General features: G+C 44.7%; 1 protein-coding gene across 1 annotated transcript; it reads right to left on the bottom strand.

The window, feature by feature from the left end:
• Positions 1 to 4,480: 4,480 nt before the first annotated feature.
• Positions 4,481 to 19,605, bottom strand: METTL17 (methyltransferase like 17). The gene is made up of 14 exons (XM_033169633.1): positions 19,510 to 19,605; positions 17,363 to 17,516; positions 15,944 to 16,078; positions 15,597 to 15,693; positions 14,817 to 14,898; positions 13,197 to 13,270; positions 12,825 to 12,919; positions 11,212 to 11,282; positions 10,300 to 10,407; positions 9,502 to 9,570; positions 8,630 to 8,680; positions 7,049 to 7,141; positions 6,157 to 6,341; positions 4,481 to 4,961 (listed from the first exon to the last, which is right to left on the bottom strand). Exons 1-14 carry the CDS (start codon positions 19,561 to 19,563, stop codon positions 4,844 to 4,846), a joined length of 1,386 nt encoding a protein of 461 aa, XP_033025524.1. The 5' UTR covers positions 19,564 to 19,605; the 3' UTR covers positions 4,481 to 4,843.
• Positions 19,606 to 21,902: the final 2,297 nt, after the last annotated feature.

The raw sequence follows: 21,902 nt of genomic DNA, 5'->3' as shown, positions 1-21,902 counted from the left end.
AGCCATCTGCTTAAAGCTAATATTGCCCCTCTAAAAGCCTTATAGCAGAAAAGCAATTGTATCTGGAATTAAGATTTATTTACCGGTATATTATTATTTTTTAAAATACACAATTATTGGTTTCAGGACTTGAAATAGGGGCACCCTTTGCCTATTTTAACATTGCACTTGAAAAGTAGTGATTTCCTTTGACGTGAGGGAGAGAGAGAGAGAGAGAGAGAGAGAGAAAGAAAGAAAACAAACCACTGGGCTTCCTGATCTTACTGGGCTACCAACTCCCATCAGCTCCAGACACCACTGCAAAAGGTCAGGGATGATGGGAGTTGTTATGCAACATCTGGAGGACTGAAGGTTTCCTCCACCCTTGTATTAAGTCACCGTTCTGTCTTCCCCGCCCCCAGGATTTTCAGTTTTTCAAAAATTCTTCCTATTCTGCAAACTGCACAACAACAAGGAGTAGCATAACAATGCATGGGTTTTGGGGAAACAAATTTTCCTGCTATTGCACAACTTTGCAATAGCCGGAAAAGACATTCTAAAGACAAGGAAGTGAACTGAAGTGGTGATGAAACAAAAACATGTAAGGGTTTTTTTGTGATCAAAATTGCTACTTCTGGGCATCGTTCTAAATTCCAGAAAATGGCATTTCAAATATATAGACCCAGTAAACCTGTTTGGTAAAGTGGAAGGTCAACATCCATGGAAGAAATTACACCCTGCCATCATCACTGGTCCTTGGTGTGCCAGATGGAGGGAGGCCTCTCATTTCCCCAGGCACTCTGGGCAGCTCCCAATAGAGTAGTAGTAGTAATTATTAAAAACTTCCCTAAACAGGGCTGCCTTCAGATGTCTTCTAAAAGTCAGATAGTTGTTTATTTCTTTGACATCTGATGGGTATTCCACAGGGCGGGCGCCACCACCAAGAAGGTCCTCTGCCTAGTTCCCTATAACATCACTTCTTGCAGTGAAGGAACCTCGGAGCTGGACCTCAGTGTCTGGGCTGAATGATGGAGGTGGAGATGCTTCTTCAGGTATACTGGGCCGAGCCTGTTTAGGGCTTTAAAGGTCAACATTAACACTTTCAATTGTGCTCTGAAACATACTGGGAGCCAATGTAGGTCTTTCAGGACCTGTGTTACATGGTCTCGGCTGCCACTCCCTGTCACCAGTCTAGCTGCTGCCTTCTGGATTAGTTGTAGGGTCACCTTCAAAGGTAGCCCCACATAGAGTGCATTGCAGTAGTCCAAGCGGGAGATAACTATACTCAAGTACTGAGCTAGATTGACCCCCCCCCCCCTTGGTTTAGTATGAGGAATCTACCTGTGTTCCAGAGTGGGAAATGGCAGTGGGTAGTGGATTCTTTTTCCATGCTCAAATCATGAGCTGAACCAGGGAAGTCTGGATGGGATGTAGGGGGCGCTCTGGAACTCTGTTCACATTATAGAATTTGCAAGCAGATGTATTCTGAGTTGTCCCTTCTTTTGTAACACATCTGTGGTCTACATGAAGCAGAACACAGGATGCCAAAGTCTCAGTGATGCCAAGTAGGTTTGAGACTAGTTGGTACCCAGAGAAGAGACCAGCAAGAAATCCTTTGTGTGGCAACTCCATATAAGAAAGATGGGATATAAAATGTAATGATTTGGGGTTTACAATGGTTGGCAGGGGCTCTGCAGGGTTTTTGAAATGTGCATTCCCAGCTCTAAATGCAGGTGAACTAGAGATTTGCATGCAAAGCACATGCATGACTGCTGAGCTACATTCGCTCACTCTGGCCAAGAGCCAGTCACAAGATCCAGAGGCCTCCCTTCATCCTGGCGCACCAGGGACCAGTGATGCTGGGTGGGTGTCATTTTCTCACAATGCAATTCCAGGCTGCCTTAGCAGTTGGGATCCTACCACCTGGCAGGGCCCGGTACAGGTATTGCAAACTGTTCTGCACTCCGCAACGGCAGCTGAATGAAGCTCTCTGGTCCATGCACCTTTTTCTCAGACCACTCACTCCGCAATGAGAATGAACCCTTATTTTAATGGGCCTTAAAATATGAGCCTGGCCTTGTAGCCAAGCTCTTCTGATAGAATTCAGAAGCGGATCAGACTTCCCCCTGGTGGCGCATTGAAGCATAGCTGCCAGGAAGGACTATTCCATCTGCTTGGCTCAGAAGATTGGAACTCAACAGTATGCCCTAGTGATGAGAGTTAGCAGGTTTTATAAAGGATGCCCAGGACTGCAACCTGAGTCAGTGGGGCCACTTGCACATTGCAGAGTCTCGGGATGCTTCCTGAAGAAACTCAGACACATGGGCTGTGAACCTTGAGCAAAGAACCAAGTTCATCCACCTGAAGGACCACCCACAATCATCTGTACCTGCATGAACCTTAACCCTGGCGCTCTTCTCTGGTCTACTGCTGAAACCTTTAATGCCATTAAGTACCATGGACAGGGACTTCACTGTGTTCACACACACACACACACACTCCACCTGAGGGAGATAAAAATGGAAACCTATTTCCTGACTTTACAAGAGCCTTAAAAACTGAGTTCAATTCTAGTTTGGTTTGTAATAATTTTATGGCACTGTGCCTGTATCCTTTTAATTTTATCACACTACATCTGCTGCTCTTACTTTATTTATTTATTATAAAATTTATTTGGTTTTTCAAATTAAAATCTTACAGAAATATATCATAAAAACAAGATTCCAAGGAGTTCCATCCTCCTCTTTATGGGCCCTATTATTAATCCTTTCCTGCCACTTTTTATAATCCAAAACCTCTTCCATTATGTCCAGAATTCAACCTTAAACTACAAGTGATATTCCAATCCCACTAACAATTTTAATTGTTTACAATGGTCCTTGTGGAAAGTTATAAATTTTCCCCCATTCTTTGTTAAAGTTTTGGTCTTCCTGATTTCTGACTCTTCCAGTCATTTTAGCCATTTCAGCATAGTCCATTAACTTCCATCTGCCACTCTTCTCTGGTGGGAACTTTGTCTTCTTTCCATCTCTGGGCCAGTAATATCCGTGCAGCCTGCTGCTCTTACTTTAATGTTGTTGCTCTATATAAACTTTATTATATTTTCTTATCTAAAGTGGCTAAGCCACTTTGGGAGTGTGAACACCATAGAAAACAGGATTTATTTTTTTTAAATAAATACAATAATTCCATCACTCATCCTAGAGTTGTTTGCACACCTCAGGAATCCCAGCTCCCACACACTTGGCTCTTCTCCACTCTCTGCCCCAATTCCAAAACAAGGATACCTCCTAGCCCTATTTTAAACCTCTAATTTATTTCCAGAGTTGAGAATGAAACCAAGAGTCAAGATCACACCCTTCAGCCCAGGACCAAAACTAAAGATCTACCAGCTCCTTGTTTCAGGCTCACCCCCACAAATTCCATTTAGAATCATTCTTCCACCCATGAGCCTGCCTTGAAAGAAAGGGAAAGGATCTCTGCTCCTTTGACATTCTTTATCCAACATGACTGTCCACATTCTAAAGGAGAAATTCATCTGCACTAAGCCCCAGAGGCAGCTCCTCCCAGCCTAAAGGTGGCTTGTCTAGGGTGGTCCAGATAGTGCTGGACAACCACTCCCACCATCCCTGACCATGAGAGGCTGATGGAAGAGTCCAATCTCCCCAGGCATAGGCAAGGTTTCCCATGCAGTCCAGCTACATTAAGCCTCCTACTGGGTTCATATGAGAGTAACTGCACCAACAGGCTTATTCAGTCCCTTGCAATACACATACACACACACACACACACACACACACACACATATATATGTGTGTGTGTGTGTGTGTGTGTGTATATATGGCATGGGAGATCTTTCTGGAAGTTTTCTCCCATAACATTCCTCCTACGAATACAATACACAGGAGAAGGTTTGGAGCTATCCTTTCCCACAATACAGGGGTCTTGAACAGATACACTGCTGCTGTTGCTGCTGCTGTGAGTGTCTGGGAAGACCACTCCCTCCTCCGGCCAACTCCATCGGGCCTAGGAGGCGGGCCTACGCTCAAACGCCACAGCTTAAGAGGCTCCAGAGAAGCCTCCGGAACACTGCTGCTGTTGCTGCTGCTGTGAGTGTCTGGGAAGATCGCTCCCTCCTCCGGCCAACTCCATCGGGCCTAGGAGCCGGGCCTACACTCACAAACACAGCTTAAGAGGCGCCGAGAAGGGCAGCCTCGGCTCTTGCTCTGTAAATTACTATTGTTTGTATAATGTATTTTACATTGTAATGTAGCCAAAGCAAATTCCAAGTATATTGAAAAATGTACTTGGCCAATAAATTATTATTCTATTCTATTCTATAGATTTTAGAGAAGTGAGAACAGGGGAGGGATTTAAAGGTTCAACCATGTACACCCTACTACCTGAAAGAGGGTAGCAGCAGAAACAGATACAGATTCAGCCTGCAATATGCACATCTCGGACAGAGAATATAGACGGGCAAAGCACCTCTGGCGACTGGTTAAGCAGAAAATGACTCTTTGGAGTTTAGGAATAAATATGCAGCCATGGAAGACCACAGCAAAAGCAGATCTACATTAAATACATGCACAGTGTGTCTCCAAGGAGCACAAACAACTTCAGTATGTTTTAACACTGATACAAAACTGCCTGAAACTTACTGAAACCTTCTGCTCTCTAACATCTCACAGTTCCCCCACCAGGCCAGGAAGGCCTGGAAATGTGATTTGCGGCACCAGTTTATCCAACCAGCTCATGGATTCTGGAAAGCCATCCAGCATTTGTAAGCCAATCTGATGCAAGTTGCCTCTTAGAGGATGTGGTATACGCTGGGGGTGAGGAGGGTGGCTGTAGAGAGCTCCCATCAACTGTGATCTTCATCTGTGTCGCCTCTGTCTTCTCCTGAGTCTGGCTCGCTATCAAGGTTCGAAACAGGGAGGCGGTCTCCACTGTTACAGTTCCGGGCACATCTGTAAAGATCCCTGTAGGAGAGAACGATGAGAGCAGATGACCGCTACATTCTGAAGAACATTAAGAAGAGTCCTGTTGGATCAGGCCAAAGAACCATCATGGTACGGCACCATGTTGTTGGTGCCTGTGGAAATGCGCATGCAATGCTTTACAGCAGCACCTTCCCAACCTATGGATTTCAGAAACTGGGGGGCAGAAACTGAGCCACCTTGGTTAGTAGCCATAAACTGCCTTATCCTCCATGAATCTGCTTTATCCTCTTTGAAGGCCACCCAAGTTGGCAGCCATTGTGACATCTTGTAAGAGCAAACTCCATAGGTTGACTATGTACTAAAAACTCACTGGGGCAAAAACGGAAGAATCTTTCTACCCTGGCCCTGAGATCACCTTTTGAGGCCCTCCTTCGTGTGCTTCCTCCTTGAGAGGTCCGGAGGGTGGAAACACAAGAACGGGCCTTTTCTGAAGTGGCTCCACATCTGTGGAATGCTCTCCCCAGGGAAGCTGGCCTGGCGCCTTCATTATACACCTTTAGGTGCCAGGCAAAAACGTTCCTTTTAAACCAGGATCTAATTTACATCCTAAGCCCTTTTAAAGTGTGTGTGTTTCTGTGTTGGGGGAGGGGAGGGCTATTGGGTTGTTCTTTTTTATTTTCATTATGTATTTTGTGGTTTTATATCTTGATTTTATTCTGTGAACTGCCGTGAGACCCCTGGGTATAGGGCAGTATATAAATTCAATATATAAATAAATAATAATAATAAAAAATAATATGTGAAGGTTGGGGTTTTTTTTTTTGCCTATTCTGCATCTTCCAACATTCAGCTTCACTGGATGGACCAGATGAGATATGGTGTAAAAACCTCTCCCTGTCTACATACTCCAGACCACGCATAATATTATAAACCTCTAGCGTGTTACACGCAAACAGACAATTTACTGGCTATTTTTTTCTAAGCTTAAAGCCCCAAATGATATAATTTTCCTCAAAGGGAAGTTGCTCCGGTGCCTTGATCATCCCTGCAGCTACTTTGCCCAGAGAATTAAAGTAGATTATAATTGTTGTGTGACAAAGTATAACTTGAAATCTTGAAATAAAATAAAAATATTAAAAGAAGGGGGAAAGTCTACACCCAATGCGCCATCCGGAGAATGAATGAGAGTCTAGAACTAAGGCCCCTCCCACCTTTGGGAGAAGAGTTCCAGTACCTGCTGTGTTTCTTTGAAGTAATCACTGCGTGCTGAAGGCTGCCGTCGGGACAGCACAGGTGGACGTGGACATGGTGGGTACGACAAAGGACAGGCTTTGTGATCCGAGGCCAGGGTTGCTCCTGTTCCCCTGATCCTCTGCGTAGGATCAGGTATGAGAATTTCTCCTCCTTCTTTGGTGGGTTCTGGAGGAAGACACAGAAGGTTGGGAAGGGGGAAATGGATCTATGAGGAATACAGCTTCCCACTCTCACTAACTAATTTGCTTCCCAGCCTTTGCTAAAGGGCAATCCAACTCTTGAAGTTGGCTTCATGTTTAATCAGGTGTGGATTAACTGAGCTGCCTGACTCCCTATCCGGTTCAGCATGCCAGCATTTCCCAGCCCTGATCCTCCAGGATGAGAGAGGTGAAGGGAGAAGGGCAGGGTATTTGACAGGTGCTGTTAATGGAGCACAGTAACACGCCTCTTTGCCCCGTATCGTTGATTCACGGGGAAAGCGTCTATGTAACAAAACAATACAAAACACTTCACCGTGGACAAGTGAGCAGGTTTTTATTGGCACCCTGAGTGAGGACACAATTTGGCCCCCTCCCCGCTCTTGCTTTCTGCTCTGTGCATGCTCTCAAGTGTGCTACGTCATAGTTTTGCGCCCCCACTGTGCAGGGGAACTGCCTGCATGAATGGTGACAACTACTAAAAGGGCTCAGTATGCTTTTTCGCAGTCTGTAAGGTAGGGAAACGTAGTTAAGTTATATTGGAAACGAGGGAAGCTGAGCCAACCAGCCTATTGCTCGTAACGACACAAGCACCCCAAGCTGAGCGAACACACCAGGAGGTTGATCAACGTACAATGTGGAAAAGCATTGCATGTGGAACAAGCAGAAACTCACCCAAGTGAAAGGCAGCGGGAAATACGTCTGGGTGAAGTTACATGGCAGGAAACGGTCAGCCGACAAACGAGGGCATGGCAAATGGTGCGGACACTGAGCGTAAGAGAGAAAGGGCAGAAAGATCTGTTAGTCAGGTTATGGTAGGGTTATTTATCTCTCTGGGAATAGAAGACAACCAAAGTCTAATTTGCCCACAGGCCCCTGCAAATTAACAAGCCTTTGTATCCTATCTACTCCACATTGCTCTAAGTGGAAGAATTTATTAGACATGGTCCAGATGAAACGATCTTGGTCCAATAAGCCAAATGCGCAGCCTGTTTCTTGCATCTCATTTCAAAACCTCTCTGGTTTCTTACACACTTGAAACAATTTAGAAGCTGTGGTTTATGTTCCACCCACTAAAACAGATTGCAAACCACAGTATTTTTTCCAAGGTTGCAAGCGAGGCTTCAGTTAGGATGAAACAGGAAATTGTGGTTTAACAAGCCCCAAAAATACTGAATTCAAACACACAAGAGATGGCTAGAAGGAACTTGCAGAAACAGCACTTAATCTCTAAGAGACCTTGCTTTACCTTAAGGGTTGGTGCCATCCAGAAATTGTTGGGACTCCCAAAACACATCAGCCCTAGCCAGCATGGCAAATGGGCTGGGATGATGGGATCTGTAGTTCAGCAACATCTGGGGGGCATCAGGTTGTTCATTCTTGGTTTATCATACTGAGATGGTTATATCTGAACTACATATGACAGTTTTGGTACTGTTATTTATATTGTACATTTAAAACATTTCTAGACTGGCTTTCATTCAAAATCACAGGGCAGGTGTACAGCAACGCCATTAAAAATCACAGCAATAAAAAACATATACAATATAAAACATGGAACAATAATATATTCAAACCAAAACAGATAGGTTCCAGTTGCCAGAAGATGGGGTGGTTTTCAGAAAGCGCCAAAGGGACATTAACCAGCTCCCTCCTTGGAGGTGGTGTCACAACAGAAAATGCCCTATCCCAACTACTGCAATGCAAAACTTGACCAACAGTACTTCACTATCTGATCTCTGTGACAGAGCAGCTCGATGTGAGGGAAGATGGTTCCTCAAGTAGTCCGGTCTCAAGTCACTCAGGGCCCTCTATGTCAATACAAGAAGCTTACACCTGGCTCCGTTGTATATTGGCAGCCGGCTCAATTCTCAAGAGGAGCATTAGCTATGCTGCACCAGATTCAGCAACCTAGCTGCAGCTTCCAGACCAGCCTCAAGGGCAGGCCCACATACAGTTCATTACAGTAGTCCAGACTTGAGGTTAACAACAGAAACGACTGTATGGGGCAAACCAGACGAAGATGGCAAAAGGTGCTCCTAAGCACTTCAGCAATGAAGACTGATTGTGGACCAATCCCAAACGAGGCACCTGCTTTTTTTGGGGGGGGGGGAGAATACAATTCTGTCCAGAACAGGTAAATCACCTAATTCCTGGACCTAGGAAGCATCCACAAGACCTCCTTCTTCTCAGGATTCAGCAGCAGCAGCTGCTCCTTTTCACTCAATCTAGCTTCAGGGAAATTTCAAAACTCACCGGGGCAAAAACGGAAGGCTCTGTGGGATCATGAACCACTTCATCTGTGCCCTACAGAAGAAGATGGATGGGGGTAGAGAAGCATAATTCATTTAAAACAGTCATGCATATCATTCTCACAGTCCTTCCTCGATCATGAGCAAGGAAGCTAAAATATTGAGGAAAATACAGGGGCCAGAGGTCGAGCAGGTGCAGCCACCACAGGAACAGGCCTATCAACTTGTTTTAAAAGTTCAGGCCCATTTGAAATGAAGACAAGCCTAAATGCCTGCTACAATTATGATGGGTGGGAATGAACTTTCCTTCTTTAATTAAAATTGGATTTTTAAGTATCTGTGCAAATAAGAGACTTAATCTGGAGAGGTTTCGTTAATTAGCAGAGTTTGGGGTTAAAGGTCTTCAAGAGGGAAATTATGAATCTTAAACTCCTCCGCACAAATTAATTACAGTCCACGCTCCAGAGAAAGACATAAAGCAACCATCAGTCTAAGAGAAGGGAGCTGATGTGCTTCCTGGCACGATATCCTTTTTTAAACAATCGTTTTATTTCAGGGGTCACCAACACAGCACCCATGGGTGTAACGGCACCCTTGATGTCTTCTTCTGGTGCCCATACTCACAGCCCCCATTGGTTATGAGGCCATCACCTTTTGTCCCATGGAGAGTACGCAGAACTGGAAGAGGAAGGTGGAAGAGTGACACTCATTCCCACTTGCTCACTCAGCACTTTTAACACACATTTTCTATCCCTGGGGAGCAGGAAGAAGTCAGGGGTTGCACCCCCAGCATTTCCTCGCAGGTCCAAAAAGGTCGTCAACTCCTATTTTATAGCCTGCATGCATTTCTTTAAGCCACACACAGAAGTGCCTCACCTTTAATATAAGATCCCGGGCTTCCATGAGCATCTGGTGTCCTTCTTTGGTCCCGTTCTCTACCAGAACCTGAAAAAATGAAGACAAGGGAGAGACTATACACTGGGTGGTGCTGAGCAACAGCCCCACCCCCCCACCCCATTCCCAAACAAGAGCAGGCTTCTGCAGTGCATGGAATGAAAGGGGAAGTTGTTACTATCTATAGCACCGCCAGTGGGAAAGGCACTTTGCCAAGTACATGAGAAGAAATCCCTGTCCTGGGGAGTTTACAATATTAAGATTTTATATAGGGGAAGCAGGTGCCTGCACTTTCTGCTGCTCTCTCAGAGCCATGACTTGGTGATCCGGGAACAGCAGCTCACAGTTTCCTCTGAGTTGCCCTAAGAATCAGGAGCCCCCTTTTCTTTCAATGTACAGAGGGATCCAGGTCACAGTCAGAGAAAAAGAGAGAACTGCAGAGACGATAGAAATTGCATATCCCCCTCCATTTACTGGAGCCAATAGGAGCTCCGCACACCCTCAGCTCTAATTATGGTGAGCGTGTAATATGTGTGCAGGGTCCAAATAGGTAGCTTTCTGCAAGCCTTACTGCAATACAGGGAGTGAGGGCAGAGAGGAGGCAAGGATATGCTGCAGGATGGGTAAGGAGGCCGCATGGGCCACACCCAGTTATTCCCCATCCGTGGAATAGAAGAATGGAAGGCGAGATTAACAGGGAAGGTATATGTGGTTGCTTCAGTTGCATGTACTTAGGGGGAGAAACACAGTCTCAGACGGGAAAGCTGTTTGCCCACTTACCAAAAAGCCACCTGTCTTTCTCCAGAGTGTCTGCAATGTCTCCACTCTCTGAGCATAACTTTGGAGTTCGTTGAGTGAGAAAGCAGAAACCACAAGGTCAAATTTCACCTGCATGTGGAGCAAAGGGAGAGAGAAAGATGGGGCTGGAATATGTAGGAACAGTGCATTCAATTACAATTTTTAGGGTCCTTTAAAAAACAAAGAAAAGAAAAAAGGCCAAAAGATTAATTTAGAGCCAGCGTGGACAACTTCTGCAGTGTAACGGTCAAGCTCTTGGACTTAAGATCGGGAAGATCAGTCCATGCTCTGCTCTGCCATGAAGTTTCCTGGGTGACTGTGACAAAGGTACACTCTCGGCTTAACCTACTTCACAGGGAAATGATCCAACTGGTGGTGGCTGGCAGCAGTTGGGGAGGCAGAAGAGGCTTCTGTATACTGGATATTTTTAAGGGCCCTGTGTAACAAATATGTTGTGGATCTGGTGGAAGTAGCAGAAGACATGAAAAAATCCTCCCATGAACTTCCTTACAGCTCAAGCCATGGGTATTATTTGAGAAAAACTCTGATTCTTCTTAAGTGCTCTTTAAGTGTAGCAAAATTTGGCCACTTGAAGGGTTTTTTAAATGGAAAATTTACACAGCTTAAGAAGTATTTAAAAACAAACTCGGGTGAAGACCAGTTCCAATCATTAAGCCTGGGGAATGGGAGGGGGAACCTGTTTAGATGTGGAAGTTAACCAGTTCAAGTGGGAAATCCTTGTGGGATTCAGGGAAACACACAATGGTACCCAGTCAACAGAACAACAGGGGACCGTAGGCACCTGAATGCGGATTTAACGAGACCCCCTGGGACTCATCCTGCTCTGAGTGCAGCTGCCACTGGGAGGAAAGTAAGATGATGAGTTATTATTACCTTTGGTGAGACGGGGAGGAACTGCCGAAAGTAGACTCCTGGGATGCAGAGATTCTTGTCCTCAGAAATGCCTGGGTAGTTGTTTTTTTTTAAAAAACAAACAAAAACAAAGGTAGAAGCATGGAGAGGTTTGTCGGAGCTCAAATACAACAGGTGAAGTGCTATAACGCAGTGAGTAGAATGTACGTTTTGCATGCAAAAGGTGCTAAGCTCAATCCCCGATATCCCCAGGTAGGGCTGGGAGAGACTCCTGCTGAAACCCTGGGGAGTGACTGCCAGCCAGTGTAGACAGTACTGACAAAGATGGACCAATGACCTGGCCCTGTATAATAATAATAATAATAATAATAATAATAATAATAATAATAATAATAATAATAATAATAATAATAATAATTTATTACTTATACCCCACCCATCTGGCAGGGCCTCCCCAGCCACTCTGGGTGGCTTCCAACAGGATAATAAAAACACATTTAAAAATCAAATATGAAAAACTTCCCTAAACAGGGCTGCCCTCAGATGTCTTCTAAAAGTCAGATAGTTGTTTATTTCCTTGACATCTGATGGGATAGCGTTCCACAGGGCTGGTGCCACTACCAAGAAGGTTCTCAGCCTGGTTCCCTGTAACCTCACTTCTCGCAGGGAGGAAACCGCCAGAAGGCCCTCGGAGCTGGGCCTCAGTGTCCGGGCTGAACAATGGGGGTGGAGGTGCTCCTTCAGGTATACTGGACTGAGGCCGTTTAGGACTTTAAAGGTCAGCACCAACACTTTGAATTGTGCCCGGAAACATACTGGGAGCAATGTAGGTCTTTCAGGACCAGTGTTATATGGTCTTGGTGGCCGCTCCCAATCACCAGTCTAGCTGCTGCATTCTGGATTAGTTGCAGTTTCCGGGTCATCTTCAAAGGTAGCCCCACGTAGAGCACGTTGCAGTAGTCCAAGCGGGAGATAACTAGAGCATGCACCACTCTGGCAAGACTGTGGGCAGGGAGGGTCTCAGCCTGCGTACCAGATGGAGCAGTATCCTGTGCTCCCCTGATTCTGGTGGCAATGGGTGGGAACTGCAGTACGGAAAGAGTCTGAAGCCATATGGCCCAGACGCAGGTTTGAAGCTTAAAAAGCAGTAGAAGAAGAGTTTGGACTTGATATCCAGCCTTTCACTCCTCTTAAGGAGTCTCAAAGTGGCTAACAATCTGCTTTCCCTTCCTCCCCACTCTGAGAGTGAGGCTGAGAGACTTCAAAGAAGTGTGACTAGCCCAAGGTCACCCAGCAGCTGCATGTGGAGGAGCGGGGAAGCGAACCCGGTTCACCAGATTATGAGTCTACCACTCTTAACCACTACACCACTAAAGAATAGGGTTACATTGGACTGCCCTGTGCAAATCACAACAAAAGGGCAAAGGGGCAGAGCTTCCCTTCATTTCAATGGTCCCTGCATATAATTTCCCCATTCATTAGGCACCTGGCGTCCTACCTATTAATCAAGGACGGGGCAGGAGGGGGATGTATTTCACCGGCATGATAGGGCTCCTGGATAGATGTCAGGCAAAGGAGAACCCCCACCCCACCCCACACAAAGTTCTCCACATAGCACCACTCACAACTCTCACCTTTCATCAGCCTCTCAGCTAAGGCTAACATTGAAGCCGAACTATCGATGTTCATGTACTCGTTGATACTCTTTCCCCAGATGCCGTGTGCTGCCCTAAAGTGAAGGGGAAGGAGAGGAAAGAAAGGAGCAGGGTGGCACGTCTATGAATGCTCTCTTCTAAAAGATCCGAGCTGCTGGGATGGGAAGACTCCTGGACCAGGGATAAAGAACCTCTAGATACTGGAACACAGCTACTACTATTCTTGACTACTGACCTGTTGGCTGATGGGAAGAGTTTAGCAGGAGGAGGGCCACAGGTCCCCCACCCCTATTTACATCAATTGTTCGTTCCCTCCCTCAATCCTGCAGAAAAATTGACATGGTTTCTCACCAGGTGACAGCGCCCGTTCCTGAGCCGAAATCCAACAGGGTGCGCGGCTCAAAGTCGGAGACTCTCTTCTGGATCTGAAGGAGGCAAAAAGGGAAATTGCTTTGTAAACCAAGGACTGCTGTCAATTGAACATACATATGAACCTTTCCAAAAAAAAAAAACAAAAAAACCAGGGTCCTTTTTGTTGGGGATAATTCAGAGGGAAAATCCCAGGTGTTAAAAAAAGACTATTTATGTATGCTACTACTGTGGCCCGTGTTTTGTTAGCCCAAAAATGGAAAACGAGAGAGGTCCCAACCAAAGAAGAATGGCAACTTAAAGTGATGGAATATGCACAGCTTGCAGATTTAACATATAGAATAAGAGAACAAGAAGATTGCATGTTTAAAGAAGACTGGAAAATGTTTACTGAATATATGGGTGACAATTGTGTTCATTTAAAAACACTGGTAGCATTAAGATAAATTCAACAGTGTACCATATTTTCCGGCATATAAGACGACTGGGCGTATAAGACAACCCCCAACGTTTCCAGTTAAAATACAGTGGTTCAGATATACTCGACTGCAGATTCTACACCCGGCGTATAAGATGAATCATACTAAGTAATGCTAGCTTACCTTATAGGGCTGTTGTTAACCATTACAGAAATAATGCAGGTGAAGCAGTTTCGTCATTTAATGGGCAGTATATAAATCAAGGATGGGGAATGTCAGTCCTGGGGCCTCTCTCCATTTGCTCCCCAGGACTCTCACACCACACCACAAATACCCCTCTTGTGCCCCTAAATTCCAATAATGGCTCCTGCTCACCAGGGTGGAGGATAGAGGTGCGTGCATGTGGATGTTTATAGAAACTAGCCTATTGAACAAAGGGAAACTTTTTGTTTCCTGATCTGCATACTTTTGCCTCTCGCCCTATCCACTGCCATTTGGCCCCCAGAAGGTCACCAAGAATGAAATACTGACCACAGGCTCAGAAAGCATTTATATGATGGACAGGGAACCCAAGCCATATCTATTTTATTCATTCCTGTATTTTTAATTCTGTTTGCAGAGGCAAATTACCATTTGCCAAATTCGCTCATACCAATTGGTGGGGTGGGGGTGGGGCGTTTGCAAACAGTCTTACAAACCCAAAAATAAAAAGGCAAGACGTATGAGGAAGAGGTGCTGAGGGAAAATGTAGAGAGGGACGACCTGTTATTCAAGGCCAGGACAAAGTGGTGACCCACAGCAAGGCATTTATATGCAGCTCAGGTCAGGCTGATCTTCTCTTGAAACTATTCATGGCTCCTGTTCCTTTGGGCCAATGGATGGAGACAGAACCCCTCTGGGTTTTGGGGGGATTTTGTTTTGTTGACATAAAGGTAGGGCTTGCCAGAAGACCCCCAACAAAGCAAATCCTTTGCTCAAAGGGGATGAGAACCTGGGGTTCTCATATGTAAATGATGCTGCACGAGCCCCAGGCCTGAATAATCCGGAGTTTTACCAAATGAATGTTTGTTTGTGGTGTTTTAACTACTTGTAAATTAATAGCCACCAAGTCATTTTGAACATGTAGTACGCAGCCATCTTCTCACCCTGCTCCACCCATTAAAAACTTGAAGCGTCAACTCACTTCATGGAAAGCTCGGGTCACAGCTGCAAAAACCCCATCCATCCGGGCTGCCATGTATATAAAGCTGAGCTCTTCAGTGTACCTAGAAAACAAACAAACCACATAACCAAGTCAGCAAGGAGCAGGCAGGCCAAATTTAATTCAACCTTCTGAGAAACTCAGCTTTCCATTTATGTAATAATGAACAATCTTCTAGTTCTTAGAGTTAAGACAAAATCTGAACAGAGGCGGGTGTGAGTCTCAAAAGGCAGGCAACAGCAAAAAATAAATAAATGCATAAAATATTTGGATATGGATTTGGTAGCATATAGTTGTCAAAAGAACAGATCAGGACCATGGCCCATCTGGTCCAGCCTTCTGCTCCCATAATGGCTAACTAGATTATTGTGCAAAGCCCACAAGCAGGAAATGAGGTTGGCAGCCCTATTCTACTTGCAGCTGATATTCAGACCCACTTTACCTCTGGTACTCTGGAAGCAGTAAACACCCATTCTGCATAGTAGCCACCAACAGACAGTGCTAATCTCCATGAATTTATCTAAAGCCATATAAGAATGCATGTCCAGGACCTCGTAACTTTGCTGTACATTACTGTTTGAAATAAGTCACCGTATTGATTCTCCATATTTAGAACGTGAAACAAAAAGAGAAAGGCTTTGCAAAAAGGGGGGGGGCTTTATCTGTTAGTCTGCATCCAGTAATATGAGATGGCATGCTATGTTCACACCAAATCAACCCAAGAGAATCAGGTCATTCTGGCAAGGTCCCCAGGACACTCACTTCAGCTCTTCCCAGTGGTAAGTTGCTTTACGGAGGGCATTCAAGACCTTTTTCTGCAGCTTTGCCTCGGCTTCCTCATCCAGAGGGCCTGTTGCATCTGAGACAGAAGAAGTCAAATTATTTTATTTAATCCCACTCTTCTCCCACACTAGTATCCATCATTATTCAACCCCCTTTCTCCCACCCACCCCCATGCAACAACACATAAGGTATGTTAGGCTAAAAGAGTGTGAATAGCTCAAGATCGCCCAGCAGGTTACATGGCTAAGTTGGGAATAGTGTCATATCCTCACTCTCTGGGAATAGGTACTGTCTCCTCCACAACTACCCCACAAATCTGCACTCACTTCCCTTCTCCCGAAATTTCTGCTCCAATTCATGAGCCTTCCTGCGCAGATCTGCAGCCTCCAGGGGGCGTTTGCGGCTCCACAGGTAGTTGGTGAGGGCCTTGGTTTGTTGCTCCAGATTCCGCATGGAGGATTCTGGGGGGGACGAAAAGCTAGTTAGGGTAAGGGCACCTACAGCAGCTCTCACTTGAAGATCCAAAGCACTTTCTCAGCTTGTTATGATGCTACGAACATGCAGGGAACTTTCTTATCAGAGGATGAGCAACAGGTAGTAAGTACACCCCCCCCAAAAAACCTGCAGTAGGTAAGCAAGGGATTTTGATTCTAATTATTTAATAAAAGCAGCAACAAAACAGAAGTCTTTTGCTCCCCAATCCAGTCTGTATAAATCCTTGACCTGTCACCAACTCAAAATGTAGGTGTGTACAGTCATACCTCGTGTTATGTTCCACTCTTTTTACGGACTTTCAGCTTACGAACCCGGCAAACCCGGAAGTGTTTACTTAAGTCCGCAACTAGAGGTACCACTGTACTTGCACAGCAAGGGCGGGGAAGCACTTAATTATTTATTGATTTAAGAAATGTGTATCTTGCTTTTCCCAATGTGGGTCTCCAGGAAGCTTACAGCTACAAAATATACCATGTACAAAATTAAAAACATAAATTAAGGCTTCAAAATTTTAAAACATCAATAATTTAAAATCTAAAAGAAAAACATCTGAGAAGCATTCATGGTACAAAGGCCTCCTGAAACAGAAGAGTTTTTCCTAAGCAACTGAAACTCAGTAGGGATGGTGCCTGTCTAACTTTTTGCAAGAGGGAGTTGCACAGAGTCAGGCCCACAACACTTGAAGGCTTAACTCCTCATTGATGCAAGTCTAAAGCCCCGTACCTCCTTGAGGAATAAGCTAAAAAAATATTATCTTTATTGTTGTTGTTGTTTATTCATGCAATGATTTATATCCTGCCTTTCTGATACATTTGCATCGCTCAGAGGAGCAATACAATAAAAAGCAATCACTGCACATGTGTATACTCTCTCTCTCTCTCTCTCCCTCCCTACCTATCACCAAAATAAGAAAACGAAGTCCCAAGGACCATTCCCTCTTCAAGGCTAGGAGGCTAGGAGACCTGTAGTCCTCCAGTGTATAACTCTCATTTCTGACTATTGTCCGTGCTGATTGGGAGTTGTAATCCAACACAACCTGGAGGGTCACGTATTCTCCCGCCCCGATATACAACATCAAGGGACAAAGAAAACAATAGTTTATTACAAAATCATTCTTTAACTCCGCACCTCTGGAGTTGGGAAGAGTGAACTCAGCCTACCCAACAAATCTATGAAGTGCATATGAGTCCACTACCCTTCATCCCAACCCACATATCACAGAGGTGCCATTGTTAATGGGTTTTGCTTACCGGTTACCAGAAAGTGAGCTACTTCTACCAGTTCAGGAGGAAGCCTAACATTTTTGAGATGGAGGATGCCCGGGTGCTGGCGATGTGGAATTTTGCCCAAGAAATCGGAAGAATTATCTACTTGTGAGACCTTGGGTATGACAGTAGCCAGGCCCTGAGGGTAGACAAACAGAAAAAAGGGCTAGTTATGAGACCCAAAGACATGTTCACAGCCAGGCAGAACTACAGCAGTGTTACAAACTGAGATATGAAAGATAGGAGGTAAATGACACCTTAAAACTAGTTTATGGGCGCAACAACAGAATGTCTAGGCACACTTTTTAAAAACCAGAATACAAGCTGAAAATGAATGAACTGCAGCTAAAATATTTCATTTTCACATGGTCTAGTCCTTACCCTGCCCACCCCCACTAATATTCCTCAGAGTAGCTGGAAGTGGGAGACAGAAAAAAGGCCCTCCTTTCCTTCCACTGTGCAATTTAAATCTGAAATCTTAGGCTCAGTACTAAGCTGAGAAACTGCGCGTGCTAATGAAATCCCCTGTCACAAAATGCGCCTAGAATAGGGGTCCCCAAACATACCCAGCCTCGGGTCAGTTCCTCTGGCACCGATTGCGCAGCGGGCCAGAGGGCGGGGGAGCGCGTGCCCATAAGTGCACACTCACTTTTTCCGGTGCACTTCCAGGTCGGCGCAGCACTGGAAATAGCTTCTGTTGTGTGCGCACGGGCCTCTGCAGACCTGAAAGTGCGCCGGAAATGACGTTTTGCGCATGCGCAAAAGCTATTTCCATCGCCGCGTCAACCCAGAGATGGGCAACCACATCGTGCAGCGGTGGTAAGAGCAGGCGGCGGGGGTCATTGGGGGCCGCACAATTGGCTCGCGCGGGCCTTAGTTTCATGATGTCTGGCCTAAAACAATGGTAGTTTTGAACACTGAACTATAAGGAGTAATGCAGGTTTATGAAGCCAAGGAAAGTAGTAGAAAGACAACATTGCTAAGCTAGGGAGGCCCAATCCAGCACCACTTTGCCAAACAGCGACCATCCACATCCCTAAGAAACTCAGAGAAACAAACTTGCTAGTCTTCAAAACGATTTTTAATTGTTTGCTTTTATGCATTTCACAATGTTTTCTTTTATTCACAGAAGTGTATCTATGTCACCATATTATAAAGTATCAGGTCAACAATAAAAAAAACACCATGGGGGAAAAATACTAAAAATCATCAGAATGTCTGTCTAATTAGAGTTGCAAAGCTATGTTGGCATAAAACAATTCTGCTGCTGTTGTGAGCTGCTTTGATGATGATGATGATGATGATAATAATAATAATAATTTATTATTTCTACCCCACCCATATCTTTGAGTGGAAAAGATATACATACAATACATACAAAGAGAAGATAAATGTAAACAAATAAGACTAGCATGGCATAAATAACCACCTGGTGGAAGTATGAACTTCATTATTTCCAAGTGAGGGGAGAGCGGTGGGCTAACAAAGAAGTCACAGAGCCAAAGATTGGGGGCTGAACATTTGTGTCTTAGGCTATCCATTTGCAAGCCGCTTTAAGGTTGTATGAATTTTACATACATTTCATGAAACAAACGAACAAAATAAAACCAAGCAGAATCCAGAGCAAGTGGTGCCCCAAAAGAACAAAAATAACCACAGTTATTGATAGATCCACATTTTAGTTGGGGGGGGGCTGGTCTTCATCGCCACCACTACTATTATTGCAATTATTAAGGCTGCATGCAATTTCATAACATCTGCATGCTGCTGGGTTGCTTTAGAAAAACAAAAATAATCACCCTGAAAGCGGGTTTTCAAAGCAATAAAATTATTAGTGGAACCAATTCAAAACACACATACACCCCCCCCCCCAAAAAAAAATCCGAAAACCAGAAATAAACTAAGAAACACACCAGCATTTTAGGTTTATCTGGGTCGACACTGCGGCAGGTTTACAACCTGAGAGCATCACATTCTCCCATAAGCCACAATTCAGGAAAGTCGGACCACCCGCAAATTAATGGAACGGGCTACCTAATAAACTCAACCCTAAAGAAAGCCTGGAAATGCAAAGTTTACACCGCCCCAAGCCCTCTCGCGGATAAACGGGGGCGAAGGGGGGGGAAACCCACCCTAAACGCCACAGGATAATTCCACGTTTTCCACAAGCACCTCGCAGCCGCCATCTTCGGAAGGGAATGGGTGCTCGTCGCGCCGTCGCATAAACGCTCCTCCCACCCCCCACCCCGCCGAGGCACATCGCAGCCGCCATCTTGGGAAGGGCACCGACCGAAGCTGCATCATACAAGCGCATGCGCGTAACTCTCCACTCCGTTCCTACAAGCTGCGGGAACACAGAGCGAGGGCAAGCCAGAGAGGCAGGTGCCCGTGTCCACGCCCCCTAAGCTGCTGATTGGCCCCAGAGTCACCAATTAGCAGCAGCTACCTCCCCTCAGTTGTTGTATTTTTTGTCACTTTTTTTTTTTTTAAGAGCGGTGCATTTACATACTGCTCGCTGATTCGCTCGTTTGGCGTTCTAAGGCAAGGATGTCCCCGCCCGCTTCCTTTAGCTTTCCGGGAATACGGTACAGAACGTAGTTTGTCCACCTTGGGGAGTTGTGAGCTGCACGTGTGAGCTTGGCTGAGTAAGCGGGCATATTATTATTTTTTTCATTTTCTCAAGTTAAGAGAATAAAAAATAATAATGCATTTTTGTGTCTCTGAAGCTTGAACTGTTATGGAGACCCATTCGCAAGTAGCAAGCAGCTCTGGATAATCACTGTTCTTTTCTGTGAGGTTGTTCCACGACAGTTCACCACACACACACACATATTTAAAATTAGCTACTACAACTCAGTCTTTGATTAAAATGGCTGTACTGGATTATTTCACTGATGTGAAGAAAAAATTCCTGTGCCTTATTGTTTTCAAGTTATTGCAGGGGGATCGGATGAAAAGTAGGGAAATGTTAGATACATGCACAATGCATTGTAGAATGATGAAATGAAACAAAGAAAAGACCTCAGTCAATATAATCTTTTATTTTAGACACCTCCGGGAATACTGCATTAAGCACAGATGTATATAACAAATCTCTATAGCAGAAATCTCTCCTCCCCAAAAGCTGAAATCCTCCCTCCAGAGCTCAGTTTCTTTTGCACCTTTGAAATTATATATACTGAATGCACATTGGCCAATAGATTGTGCTGCCTGTGGAAGAAACAGGGTGGAACAGCAATGGGCTAATTACATTGGAAAAGGACCAAACTTAGGTGATCATGGAAACAATGAAATCCCACACATTATTCCCATGGTCATTTATGTGAATAAAGAGCAGCATGTACGTAAGTTGTAGATTTGTGCACATATTGCATTATGTATTTTATTTTATTTTTAAACATAATTCCTGGACTTTAAAAAAAAATTGTATTAGAGTAACAGAAACAAGTGGCAGGTAGGTAGCCGTGTTGGTCTGCCATAGCCAAAACAAAATAAAAAAAATAATTAAAAAATTCCTTCCAGTAGCACCTTAGAGACCAACTAAGTTTGTTCTTGGTATGAGCCTTCGTGTGCATGCACACTTCTACAGATACACTACATGGTGATCTGACACAGGACAAAGCTTGAGTGCATCCGTATCCACAAATCTGTATTGAACCTGTATTCATTCCTACAGCATCCCTCGTTCAAATGTTGAACGAGGCTGAGATTATCGTCATACACATAATATCTTCTATTACCATCCAAGAAAAAGAAAAAACACAGGAAAACATATTGAAATGCTCAAAATGTTCAAAAATGTTGCCAACTTTCAAATGCAGGCTTACATTTCATTTTTACTCTAATCAGAAACCGTTGAATCCAAAATGACAACGGTTTAATAGTTTCCTCAGCTGTTGGACAGATAGCCTAATGCAGAGGCTTTCCACCTTTTGGGCCTCAAGGTCACATTTGCAAATGTGTGTGTTGTGGGCACCACAAAAGCACTGCAACCAAGCAAAAGCTGCAGCCTATTATACTGACTACAAAAGAATGTTTCTTTCTAGCCTTATTTCAGTGCGTGGAGTGGAGGAACTTGAAGGCATCTGGAAAGACATCTGTGGATACCTTGGTGACCCCTGACCTGATGCCATTAAACCTATAATTGTCTAAACAGTAACTCTCTCTCACTCTCTCTCACTCTGTGTGTGTGTGTGTGTGTGTGTAAAACAGTGGGAAATCCAGCTTTAATTTTTGTCATGACGGGGGTCAGGGAGGGAAAGATGTATGTAGAACAGGACAAGTGGAACCGTGGTTCTCAAATGGCTTAGTTGACGAACAAATCGGCTTCCAAACACCGAAAACCCAGAAGTAAGTGTTACGGTTTCGAACTTTTTCAGAAGCCGAATGATTGCTGTGGCTGCCGGCTATTGTTTCTGGGGCGCCTGCACCAATCGGAAGCTGCACCTTGGTTTCCCAACGTTTCAGGAGTTGAATAGACTTCTGGAACGGGTTAAGTTCGAAAACCAAGGTTCCACTGTACTAA

The sequence above is a fragment of the Lacerta agilis genome, chromosome 14 (genome assembly GCF_009819535.1).
Source record: "Lacerta agilis isolate rLacAgi1 chromosome 14, rLacAgi1.pri, whole genome shotgun sequence".
NCBI lineage: Eukaryota > Metazoa > Chordata > Lepidosauria > Squamata > Lacertidae > Lacerta > Lacerta agilis.
The sequence above is the reverse complement of the archived record's forward strand: the minus strand, read 5'-3'. Positions and strand labels throughout refer to the sequence as shown.

Bases quoted from the DNA above. Each gene is read 5' to 3' on its own strand.
- METTL17 (XM_033169633.1), bottom strand. From the start codon at position 19,563: ATGGCGGCTGCGAGGTGCTTGTGGAAAACGTGGAATTATCCTGTGGCG. The intron at 17,517-19,509 runs GTGGGTTTCCCC...GTCTACCCTCAG, and splicing joins ATTATCCTGTGGCGTTTAGG to GGCCTGGCTACTGTCATACC. The intron at 13,271-14,816 runs GTGAGTTGACGC...TGCCTCCTTCAG, and splicing joins TGACCCGAGCTTTCCATGAA to ATCCAGAAGAGAGTCTCCGA.